The following is an 11,632-nucleotide window of genomic DNA, read 5'->3' as shown; positions in this document are numbered from 1 at the left end:
GACGGTCACGGGGAAGCCGAACTGAGGATGGCGGTTCCCGGCGCCGGGCAGCGCATCGCCGCGGGCAGGGCTGCCCTTGCGGCAACCGCGGCTGTTCGGCAAGGCCTGGGACAGGGTCGGACCCCGCGGATAGACCCCCGGGCCCCGGGGAGGGCAGGAGGGGAGCAGGACCATCAGCATCGCGGCTTCCTCGGGGGCCGCTCCGGCCCCGCCCCCGTCCGGCCCCGCCCCTCCCGCTCCGGATCGTGGCGGCCGCCGCCAGGCGGTTGTTTCTCGCGGCGTCTCGCGCGGTCATGACGCGCGGCCACGTGACGCGGCGCCGGCCGGGCCGCGCTGTTCGGCCCCGCGCGAGTGACGGGAGCGGAACCGGGAGCGGAACCGGCACCACGACGGCACCTGCGGGGCGGGGCCGCCAGGGAACGGGGCCGGGGGGAGGGCAGCTGACGGGGAGGGGCTGAGGCCGGGCCGGGCCGGCGCTTTCCGGTGGCCCGCAGCGAGCCGCGGCCTGGTCTACACGTGGGGCCTGGTCCCGCCGTACGCTCCCGGTGGGTCCGCGCCCCCGGCGGGGTTCGGCCCCGCGGTCTTTGCCCAGCATGCCGCCGCCGGCAGAGCCGCAGCCGGAGGCGGTGCCCGAGCCGGTGTTGGAGCAGTGGCGGCAGTACAACGAGACCGACCGGCAATGGGCGCTGCGCCGCCGCTTCATTCTCCGCCACCTCCCCGCGTACCCCGGCGCCGCCATCGACCAGCTGCTGGCGCTCTCCGTGCTCTGGACCAACCACATCTTCATGGGCTGCAGGTGAGGCCCGCGGGACACGCGGGGCGGCGGGCGGTCTCTCGGCTCGCCGGGCCCGGCGCTTGCTGTCAGCCGGGGGTACCCCCCAGGACGGCGGGGGTCGGGGGGCTCTGTGGGACGACCCGTGCTGCGGGCAAGACTCAGGGTGGAAGTTTGAAACCGGGACGGAAGCCCCCGCGCGGAGAAGGGGCGCGGGTTCCTTTCGTGGCTGAATCTCGGCCCCAGATGCGTTTTAGAAAGTAGCTGCAGAAGATCTGGGATGAAAGGGGCTGGTGCAAGAGAACTTCTGTCCCTGGCCAGTTTTGTTTGCTCGAATATGCCGGTGTTTGTATGTTGGAGGGGAGCAAGCCACTGGAAAAGTTTATGTGTGTTTTGAAAGTAGTTCCTGATGTCCCGCCCCCAGGACTCGTTAAGCTTGTGGTGCTGTGCTGTGTCATTTAAATGAGGAGAGAGTTCACCTAAGCACAAAGCAGCCTGTACAGTCTTCTGAACGCTCAGCTTTTCTGAGAGAAATAGGCGGGGAGAATGGAAGGGGTTTCCTTTCATCCAGCCATGCTGTCCATAGCCAGGTCGTGGAGATTTGCAGAAACGTTACCCACGTTCCACTGACACCTTTGATGGTGTGATTGTTTTTAAATGGACGGAAGGACAGAAGCAGTTGCTTAATGACCAAATTCTGTAAACTGTGCAGTGACAGAGGAAGTCGTGAGCATTGACAGCACACAGATGGACTTTTATTCATGTTCCATCCCGTAGCCTTGTGGGGAAATACTATGTGTCGTCTCTACAGAGCAAAATTAATATCTTTAAATACAGATCTGCCTGTTTCCTTTTTTTTTTTTTTTTCCGGGGTCAGGTACTAAACTGTTCTGCTCTGCAAGCACCAAAATTTGACATAGATTTAAAATAGTTTCCAATTCCAAAGCTTGAGCAATATGTTAAAATTGAGAATGTCTTCTTCGTATACAGTCTGTGTGGTCCACCTTAATGTGTTTGTATGCTGTCTTGATGGGGGACCTTCTTTGTGCCAGGGATTTTGGGAATGGTGCAATAAGCAGTTACAGGGTGCTGGTAATAGAAGTGAACAACTGTGTGGGAAGGTTCCAAATCCCAAAAACTGATGCAGTTTAAGCCTGTCAGTGCACATACTTTCTGTGATGGACTCTTTCACCTGCAGCTCTCAGGAGAGATGAGATTTGGGCCGGATGCAGTCTAGAGCTATTATCACTGAGGCTGTTTCCCCAGAGCCGGTGTGCCTGGCTGGAAGCACTGCACAGGAGCACACTGTGCTGTTAAAACAATTCTAGCTTTACTTACAGTTGCCTAGGGAAGGAAGGGACCTGCAGTGTTCCCTGGAACTGCCTTTTGCTGTTTGGGAAGAGTTGTTGTCAAGTGAATAGCTTCAAAGTTTGAGAGATTTTTGTTGTTTTCTCTTAAGTTTGTTGGCTGGTTTTTGGTTTGGGTTCGTGTTAGGGTTTTGTTTTCCTAACACTCATTTCTTGCCAGGTGAAGACAATCTGTTTGTCAGTGTAGCTCAGCTGGTTAGAGCAGAGTGCTGATAAATGACAATGTTGTGGGTTCAATCCCTGTATGGGCCATTCACTCAAGACTTGGACTCGATGATCCTTGTGGGTCCCTTCCAACTCAGACTATTCTGTGGTTCTGTGAAGAACAGATCAGAGGCTTTGCTATGAAATCTGACTGAGTGTTCTGCTGGGAGATGATGTGGAGAGTGTCCAGAAAACATGGTCTGTGAGGAAGGGGTTAAGTAAAAGGCTTTGTTTAGTTTAGGTGTGGATGAGAGAAGGTGCTCCTGTGCCCAGATCTGTTAAAGGTGGTTGAGAATGGGGGCAGTAGTGCAGGAAAGTGTTATGCTCCAGAGCTACAGGGATCAGGGTAAGGGATAACCTATTAAAGTCACAGCAGACAGACTTCAGTTAGGTACTGGAGGCACTGGGTTCCTCTGGCCAGATTAGACAAACACATGTTGGGACTGGTTGATCTCCTCCCCGCCCCCAGCAGAAATACGAGCCCCAAAGGTCTCCATCCTTTGTGAAGAACGACAGGTGTCAAATTTTACACTGTTCTTGCACCCCGCTGGAAAGGGACATTGTCCATCACAAGTAATGTCATCTTGTCCCTGTAAGCCAGAGAGAGGAACAGATTCCCACTCCTCTCTCCTTTGCAAGAGAATGAGGGTACGTCTTGGTTTGAAAGACAGGCTTCTGCCAAGGAAGGCGGGAACCTCCCTTGGAACAGAAAAATATGACCCCCTTCCCTCCGAATTATTATAATTTTGAAGTTAAGGGGCTTTCAGGCAAAGATATGGGAAAAGTAGTAACAGTTCTTTACCAGTATGTACATGTATAACAAGGCAAACAAACAACAACACCGGCAGCAACAACAACCAGAGCCAGAACCCAGTCCCAGCCTCTCTCGGCTGCCGGCACCTTCCCCTCGGGTGCAGTTCCGCTCGCAGCCGGCAGGGGCGCTGGCGGCTCCCGGCCGGGCAGGGCGGCTGCGATGGTTCCCCCGCGCCTGCAGGGGGCGCTGTGCCGCGAGCTCGGTACCCTCAGGTGGTGATGGCGGGCGGGCTGGATGGCGGAATGGGCTGCAGCAGGAACCTCGGAGCGGCGGCTGGGACGGCAGGGGCGGGCACCACCCCCGGGGTGGCGAACAAAATGTAACAGAAAACTCCCCAGCCTTAGCAGGAGCTGTAGGGCTTGGGTGGACACGGAGTGCTGGATTAGACTGTAGCGAAAAAGGTAGAGGTAGCGGCAGAAAACAGCAGGGCTGGGCAGCGGCAGCCGGGCTTCTCCGTAGCCGGGGAAACGCACCCTCCGGGAAGAAGGAGGCTGTCGGAGTCCCGGTTTTTTTTTCCCCCGAGGAATAAGGTCCCAGTTCAATGGCTGCTCTTACGAGCAAAGGCCCACCCACAGCAGGAGAAGCAGTACAGGGCTGGGCTCCTGCAGTGGCAGTGAATTCTCTCCGCAGTAAGCAACAGCTCGACCGTCCTCCGATGCAGAGAGCGAGAGGAGCTGACTCCAGCCTCTCCTTGCCCAGCCAAAATCTCACGGTATCTTTGCCCTTCCCAAGAGAAAACCCGCCAGGTAAGAGAGTAGCCAGCAGCATACTTCCTCCACCTTGGCCCTTTCTTTTGTCTCTCTTAAGTACCGGTCATTATTGTCTCTTAGCAACAGATGGGACAAAATTCCATGAGCAAAAGATACAAGAGGAAAAATCCTAACCCCCAACAGAGTATCACCACTATCTCACCTCCTTTTGATCCCTCCTGGCGTTTTCTTCCCATTCCCGGTTTTACTGCCTCTGCTGAGGGCTGAGCTGTAATGGTGAAGCAGATACTGCAGTAGTCTGTGCTCAGTTCTCACCCAGGAATTTATACGGATCTACTTTCTGCCTGGCCCTCTAAATCAGGAGCAGGAAGAGTCTTTCTTGAGTGGAGGTTGAGTAGATTTCCAGAGCCCTTGAACAGCAGTATTTAGAAGCTGGTGCAAATTACTGCAGCCCTGGCTGTTGGGACAGTAGTGGACTCCTGTCTGTGGGCGGTGCTCCGATGCCTTCTGACTTTGGAAGGTGAGCATACCATGGAACAGGTTCAGCATTGCTCTTCCTCCATTCTGAACCATGGTGTGAAACTGTCAGAGGCTGGTGTCAGGCTGTGTTTGTAGGCTCTCCTTGGATAGAAAGGTTTGGGTTTCCTTGTTCAGCCTCGGCATACAAATGGCTCGAAATCATGTGACGGATCCCCAGAGCAATGGAGAACTGAGCTGGTGGGAGATGTAAGGCCGAGAGGGATGGGATGGGGCTGTGCCATGCATGTCCTGCCTATGTGGAACTGTGGATGCTGCAGCAGGGTCAGGGTTTGCTCAGAGCTTGTCACAGCCACCTCACCTCTCTCATGGTTCAGGAACCTCAAAACATTTCGGTTACAGCACCCAGGTAGGATTTAGTTTGGCTTTTTAACGAGTGGTCAATGAAGGCTGAGTAGTGCCTTTGTCACCTGACATGGCAGTTGCAGTGTTGGTGACGTGCAGGCTCTGGCACAGGACTCCAGTGCAGGCTCTGGCACAGGACTCCAGTGCCAGTCTGAGCTCCTGTGTTTGGTTCATTGAAGCTGCTGCTCCTCCTTCACACCCCAGTGTTCATTAGTGCTCCTGGCAGCTCTGCCAAATACTGTATTTTGTCAGATATTTAAATTTCAGTTTAGAACACTGTCGGTGTGGTGGCTGCATGGTTTATCCACAAGTGGGTTCATGCAGAGCCAGGTCAGCTGGTGTGCGGCCGTGTGCCCATGCCGGACCAGCTGTGGTGTGGGGACAGTGGTCAGTGCTGTGCTCTGCTCTAGTAGAATCAGCGGAGCATCTCCTTTGCACAAGCTGCTGTGTCTCAGGTAGCTTTAGTTCTTGTTTTTCATAACAAAAGCTTGTGTGTGCATGCGTGCTGCCCGGTGGGGCCGGCTCTGAGGTGTTTTGCTGTTGAACCCACACAGATACGGCATGCAGGTCATGGAGAAGGTTCTCAAGATGGCTGAAGGCATCGACACTGGGGACACGAGGTCATACGAGTTGGTCCCCAACAGGAAGCTAAAGAGATACCGCTCTCCATCGGACAGTGAGTACATCTGCCCGTGTTAGAGATAATGACCCCTTCCCTGTCTGATGGACATCACTGGGAGTGTGGGGACACCAGTGTGCCACGGGGCTGCCTCCAGGACAGCTGGCACGGCAGACTGGGGATAAGTGCCCATGGTGTGTTCTGTTGGACTGCAGAGCAGTTCCCCCTCCTCCGCCGTGTGCGCGATTCACTCAGAGTTCTATCTTTGCTTAAGAAAATACCATTTTTCATTTCAGTTATCGGGTAATTGGTTTCTCCTGGGGATGTTGTCTGGAATCGAATACCCATCTGGCTTTGTCCGCTGTGGTGAGGGATGATGTTCTGACCCAGGGAAGGATTGTACTTGTACATAGAGATGTGGAGTTCAGCTCATTGACTTTGAGTTACAACCTGCTTGGAGCTTTGAGGGGATGGGGAGCAGACATGATGTGTTGTTCTGGGTTTTTTTTCCTCCCTGCTGGGCCTGGAAGAGTCCTGTATATGTCAGCCCAGTCCCATGGTCTCAGGGATCAGTGTTCCAGCTGTAGCTTTTCCAGTGGAGGAAATGCAGCAGGCAGAGAGGGATGGCGGTTCGATTGCTCCATCTGCTGGCTTCTCCATGGCACCTTCAGAGCTGCCTGCCCTCCCTCTGGAGAGGGGCGAGAATTGTGCCCGGGTGCGGGCAGGCCCCTGTGTCAGTCAGCATTGTGGCTGTGTGAGGCACAAATGGTCAGACAGCACGGGACTCCTCTGGGCTTGGATATAATCTCTAGCTCTGCCAAAGTTGCTTGCCTTACTTTGATAGCCAGGAATCTTTCTGTGCTTACATGGGCCAGCTGCAAAAGTGAGGAGATACTGCTCTTGTCCCATGATTTGTCTGTCACAGGCAACAGCCCTGAGAGTTCTCTAGGACTTGTTGCACAGACAGCATAGTGAGCTGTTCTGCTGGCAAGAGCCTTTAGGTGCTGCTGCAGTGCAACCATCAAAATACAAACAGAGGAAGAAATGCAAATCTTGCTGTAATTCATGAAAACTGATGGGCAAAGCATTTAATGCGCAAGAGCTTTGTCACCTGATTTCAGTACAAAGGAAGGGCTATTTATACTGTGTGCAGGTGGTGTTTTCACCTGCAGCGAGCTGGGTGGTGATACCTGTGCTGTGGTGGTTGATGTCTAGACAGTTGTACTGCCTGACCTACAGCAGGGCCGCACATGTTGGCACTGGATTAAGCAGCAGTTCCTGGCACTGAGCTGGCCTTCTGCTCCTCCGATGAAATTACACATATGTACCACTGCAGCATGTGGGTGCTGAATTTTCCACAGGAGAAGTCTTGTGTAACCATCTCTTGGATGTAACATATTTGCTTGTCAGCTGTTTGATTCTCCCTTTCTGCAGTAGGTGTGCACGTCAGGATAGTCTGTCTCATTTGCATTTCTTCTGGTGAAGAAACAAGAGGTCTGTCAGTAATGGGGCCCCCAGTCACTGCAGCTGTCCCTTGAGGCTCAGGCAGATTTCTTCATGTTTGCTGCCCTTTAGCCCAAAGCAATTACACTGAGAGAAAATGTGCTTCTGTTAAGTCAGTAACAGCCCTGTGTGTTTTGGAAAGGAGGGTTCGGTATCACTGTGTTCCACCTCACATGAGAAGACTTGAAGATATAGTAGTTTATCTGACATGATCCTGCAACCCTGCAGCAGAGTCAGAGCTGAGTCTCTAGTCCTGCTCTGGTGTTCTGTCTTGTTGGCCATAGTTTTACTTATTTTAGTAGATTTAAAGGGATTAACTTCAGAAATGACCAGGTAGGTCAGTGGGCAATGCTGGAAGGCAGCATCATGTAACTAAATATGTAGAGATTTTTGTGTGGTAGTTGTGAAGGTGGAAATACCACTGTAGTGACCTGCACAAGATTGACTGGTTGTCTTGGATGAATTGTGAATGTCTTTTGGAAGGAAACCTTTTGGGTTTTGACTAAGGAGTGCAAATCCTATGTTCAGAGCCTGCAGGCTCCTCTTAAAAATCACTTTCTGAAAAGACTGTCTCCCTGTCATAGCCCATATTGGTAATTCTGTAATTTTCTTCCATCTCATAGGTCCAGAGCCAGAAGAGATTCCTGAGCCACCCAAAAAGGTAGTCCCCAGGTTCCGAGTGCGACCACGCTTTGAGCCCATACACTTTGTCACCAGCGCTGAGAAGGATGGCAAGAAGGACGGTTCTCTGGATAACCAAACGCAGGAGGTGAACCAGGAGGCAAATACAAACAGCATGGCACAGCCAGCTGAAAACTGTACAAATTCTTTTGTGAATGCACGAGAGGTGGATCCCCAGCTCTCCAGCACAGCTGGGCTTGGCTTTGCAGGCCCAGCAGCCACAGTCAAGAAGGCTGTGAATAGTGTGGACTCTACCACAAGCAGCGCCTTGCAGGTTTCTGTTTCCCCTTCAACTGCCCCGTCTGCATCAGAGACTTTCCCTCCGTCAGCAATAATGCTGAAGCAGAGCTTTATGGAGAAACTGTCAGCAGCTGTCTGGAAAAATCTTACTAATCCAGATGCAAACACTGGGACAGATAAAATTAACTTCACGTATCTTTTGACACGTTCAATTCAGGCATGCAAGACAAACCCTGAATATATTTATGTTCCTCTGAAAGAGATCGCCCCTGCTGACCTCCCCAAGAGCAAGAAGCTCCTGACAGATGGCTTTGCTTGTGAGGTGCGATGTCAGAACGTCTACCTGGCCACCGGCTATGCCGGCAGCAAAAACGGATCCCGGGATCGAGCTGCGGAGCAGGCAGTGAAGCTGCTGAAGAAATCTGTGGAAGTTCGAGTTGTTCAGCGGAAGTTCAAGCACACCTACCACGAGGACCTGGTGGTTTGTGAGGCAGGTGTGTGTCGCCCAGATTTCCCTCCTGCTCTCAAACCTCATGAGGAGTTTGTAGTTGCCAACAGGGACTGTGTCCCGATGCAGCCTGGTACTGAATCCATAAAAGGTTCCACGAATACCAACAAACACTGGACTAGTTTTGTCCTCACAGAGAATGCCAGCGATGCAATAGGAATACTTAACAATTCTGCCTCATATAACAAGATGTCTGTTGAATACAAGTATGAATTAATGCCCAACCGCTCGTGGCGTTGTCAGGTGTATCTCCAAGATCACTGCCTGGCCGAGGGATTTGGCACAAAAAAGACGAGCAAGCATGCAGCAGCTGAGGAGGCACTGAAAATCCTGCAGAAGATGCAGTCAAATATAGCATCCCTCAAAGTGACCCAGGTGCAGAAAGTGGGCTGCTCGTCACGGGGCTCTGGGAGGAAGAAGGACCTGAAGGACCTGGTGATCTATGAGAACTCCAGTAACCCGGTGTGTACCCTGAACGACACTGCCCAGTTCAACAAGATGACGGTGGAGTATGTCTTTGAGAGGATGACAGGCATGCGATGGAAATGCAAGGTGATGTTTGAAGATGAATTCATTGCAGAAGCAGTTGGAGTGAAGAAATCTGTCAAGCATGAGGCAGCAGAGGAAGCTGTGAAAATCCTCAAAAAGACTCAGCCAACTGTAGTTAATAACCTGAAGAAAGGCACCGTCGAAGATGTCATCTCCAGAAATGAGATTCGGGGTCGATCAGCAGAAGAGGCTTTCAAACAGAAAATCAAAGAAGACAACATTGGGAACCAAATTTTAAGAAAGATGGGCTGGACAGGTGGTGGCCTAGGGAAAGATGGTGAAGGAATTAGGGAGCCTATTTCAGTAAAGGAGCAGTTCAAAAGGGAAGGACTGGGGCTTGATGTAGAAAGGGTGAACAGAATCGCTAAGAGAGATATTGAAGAGATCATTCGAAACTATGCACGCTCAGACAGTCACATTGACTTGACTTTCTCTAGAGAACTGACCATGGACGAGCGGAAGCAGATACATCAAATTGCTCAAAAATATGGTCTTAAAAGTAAATCCCATGGGCAAGGACACAACAGATACTTGGTGGTGAGCAGGAAGCGGCGCAAGGAAGATCTGTTAGATCAGCTGAAGCAGGAAGGCCAGGTTGGGCATTATGAGCTTATCATGCCCCAAGCAAACTGAGGTGAGGTGTCCCCTTTGACCAGAGACTGAGTTTTCTGGGCACTCGACTAAAGAAAGAGATGCTGCATTTTTCTTGTGGGTAATAATGACATTAAAGTCTTTTACTTTGGCAATATAATTTCTAAAATGTTGTTAGGTGTTTAGGACCGACCGAGTTCTGTTCAAGAGCATTAGCACAACGCAAAAGCAGTAGTGCTGTTACTGTATGTGTCTTTGATATTACTTGTTCCTTCACATTTTAATAGTTTTGTAATAGCAATCACATATGTCCAATGAGAAGGAATTTGACATCATTTAAAATTATAGGTCCCTTATTCTTTTTGAGCAAAGAAGGAAAAAAAAAACCTTTAAAAAAATTAACAAGCAAAGAAAATGCAGTCTGGGGGCATAAACCTGTATGTAAAATTGGTATTAATGACTACAAAAATAAAGTTTTATTTCTGGAAAAAAAAAAAAAAAGATTTTGTCACACTTTGTATAAAAAAAAGTGTGAAAACTTGATTATTGTTGAGAAATACATATATTGAGGTCTTGTCTCTGCTGTGTGTGTATGTACAGTATGTAAACCTTAATCAGTTTAGTGGTAGTGTTATTCATAGATTTCTACCTTGCATCTCCCATTCTGAGAATCACTGAAGTCACCTTCATCGCCAGCGAATGGGACTGAGAGAATTCCAGCGTGTTTCTACCTTGGAGAACAGTTGACATGTGGAAATAACCATGGTGAAGTGTGAAATATAAAAACTGGAGGTAAATGCAGAGCCCACGCTCAAAGATGCTCATGTAGCTTGTGGGGACTGTTATATAACTTATTTTTTTACTTGGAATATCAGCTCTTTAATCCTGAACCAAACTGAATCTGTGCCTGGTTATTTCTCCGCTCCATTCCTGTACCGGTGCTTGTGTCTGGTGAGGGCGATTCCCAGGAAACTCCTGGCCTTGCTCTGACCATGTGTGAGTGTGGGAGCTCTCCAGGGCTGGCTTATGCCACCGGGAGGCCGGAGTGTTTCCCTCCTTTAGAGGGAAGCAGCCTCTGAGCTCCATCTGCGCTGCTTCACTGGCAGGATTACAGGACACAGTGCTCTGTGAGCCTTGGAGAACACTCACTTCATGCTTGGGAAGCTTAAAGCATAGGGATTGACCTTGGAGGAACCAGGAGTGAGGCATGCCTAGAGCTGCTGATAATTCTGTCAGCAGTGGGGTCTGAGATGCTTCTGTACCATGAAGCCAGTCCTAAGGCAGTGTTTTTGTCTGGTCTCCTGTTGCCGTTCCTCAGCCATCACCTTCAGTTTTCTGCTGCTTACATTTGCCTCTCCATCTCTTTATACCCTCCTGTATCTTTTTTCCCCCATCTTGTTCTGTTTCGTATTTAAATGCTCTCAGCACTGAGGTGAGGATGCTTAACCTCAGAATGTCCCGGTGATGAGCAGTTAGAGGGATTTTCATCCCTGCAGGGTGATGAGGAAGAGGAGAGGCTGCCCTGGCAGGAGAGACTCACTCAGGAAGCAGAGAGCAAGCATCCTCTCTGCCTGGCTGCAGCACAGCTTCTGCCTGCTTGGACTGCTGAATAACAACTTGCTACTGCTGTGAAAAAATATTGTGGCAGTTAATTCTGGAAGTAGGTTTTTTTCCGTTTTGTTTGGGGTTGGTTTTTGTTCATTATTTCTTCTGTGTCTGAATTCTGCTCTCAAGAACACTGGGCTCTAGCAGATGGTGCTGTAGGAGTGGAAGAAGCCTGGTACTTTCTAGGCAAAGAAGTGAAGCTCCTCCTTCCTAACTTGGGTATGCAGCAGGGTGTTAGAGCTTGGTGATGCCAAGGAAAGCAGTAAGAGCACCACTGGTATTCGAGATTAAAAATGGCTCTTTTGGGAGAGATGGGGCCTAGCTGTAGTCACTGTACCGCAGCAGGGGCAGCTGGCCCGGGCAGTCTCTGCAGGACGCCGCCTTTCCTGTCCTGGGTCAGGGGCTGCGGCCCCTCTGCTGTCACGGTGTCTGTTCAGGACCTGGTGCGAGGCTCTGGGTTTGGCTGCCGGGGCCTTATGCGGGAGCGGAGAACGGCAGCGTCGCTGCCCCCAGGGAGGCTGTGGAGCCTCAGCCTTCAGGAGAGACACCATAGGGGCTATGATGGAGTCAGTAGATAAAGGCCTTGC

The 11,632-nt window shown here is 51.1% G+C and overlaps 1 protein-coding gene across 2 annotated transcripts; it reads left to right on the top strand.

Annotated features, from left to right (window-relative positions):
- The first annotated feature begins 486 nt into the window (after window positions 1-486).
- NKRF (NFKB repressing factor) lies at window positions 487-10,330 on the top strand. 2 transcript variants are annotated; one of them, XM_048319144.1, is made up of 3 exons: window positions 487-796; window positions 5,304-5,425; window positions 7,495-10,330. In XM_048319144.1, exons 1-3 carry the CDS (start codon window positions 594-596, stop codon window positions 9,480-9,482), a joined length of 2,313 nt encoding a protein of 770 aa, XP_048175101.1. In that variant the 5' UTR covers window positions 487-593; the 3' UTR covers window positions 9,483-10,330. The 2 variants fall into 2 exon arrangements, with proteins under 2 accessions (XP_048175101.1, XP_048175102.1); XM_048319145.1 differs by lacking the exon at window positions 487-796 and adding an exon at window positions 3,381-3,903.
- The last annotated feature ends 1,302 nt before the right edge of the window (window positions 10,331-11,632 follow it).

Source organism: Corvus hawaiiensis, chromosome 14 (assembly GCF_020740725.1).
Source record: "Corvus hawaiiensis isolate bCorHaw1 chromosome 14, bCorHaw1.pri.cur, whole genome shotgun sequence".
Taxonomy (NCBI): domain Eukaryota; kingdom Metazoa; phylum Chordata; class Aves; order Passeriformes; family Corvidae; genus Corvus; species Corvus hawaiiensis.
The sequence above is the reverse complement of the archived record's forward strand: the minus strand, read 5'-3'. Positions and strand labels throughout refer to the sequence as shown.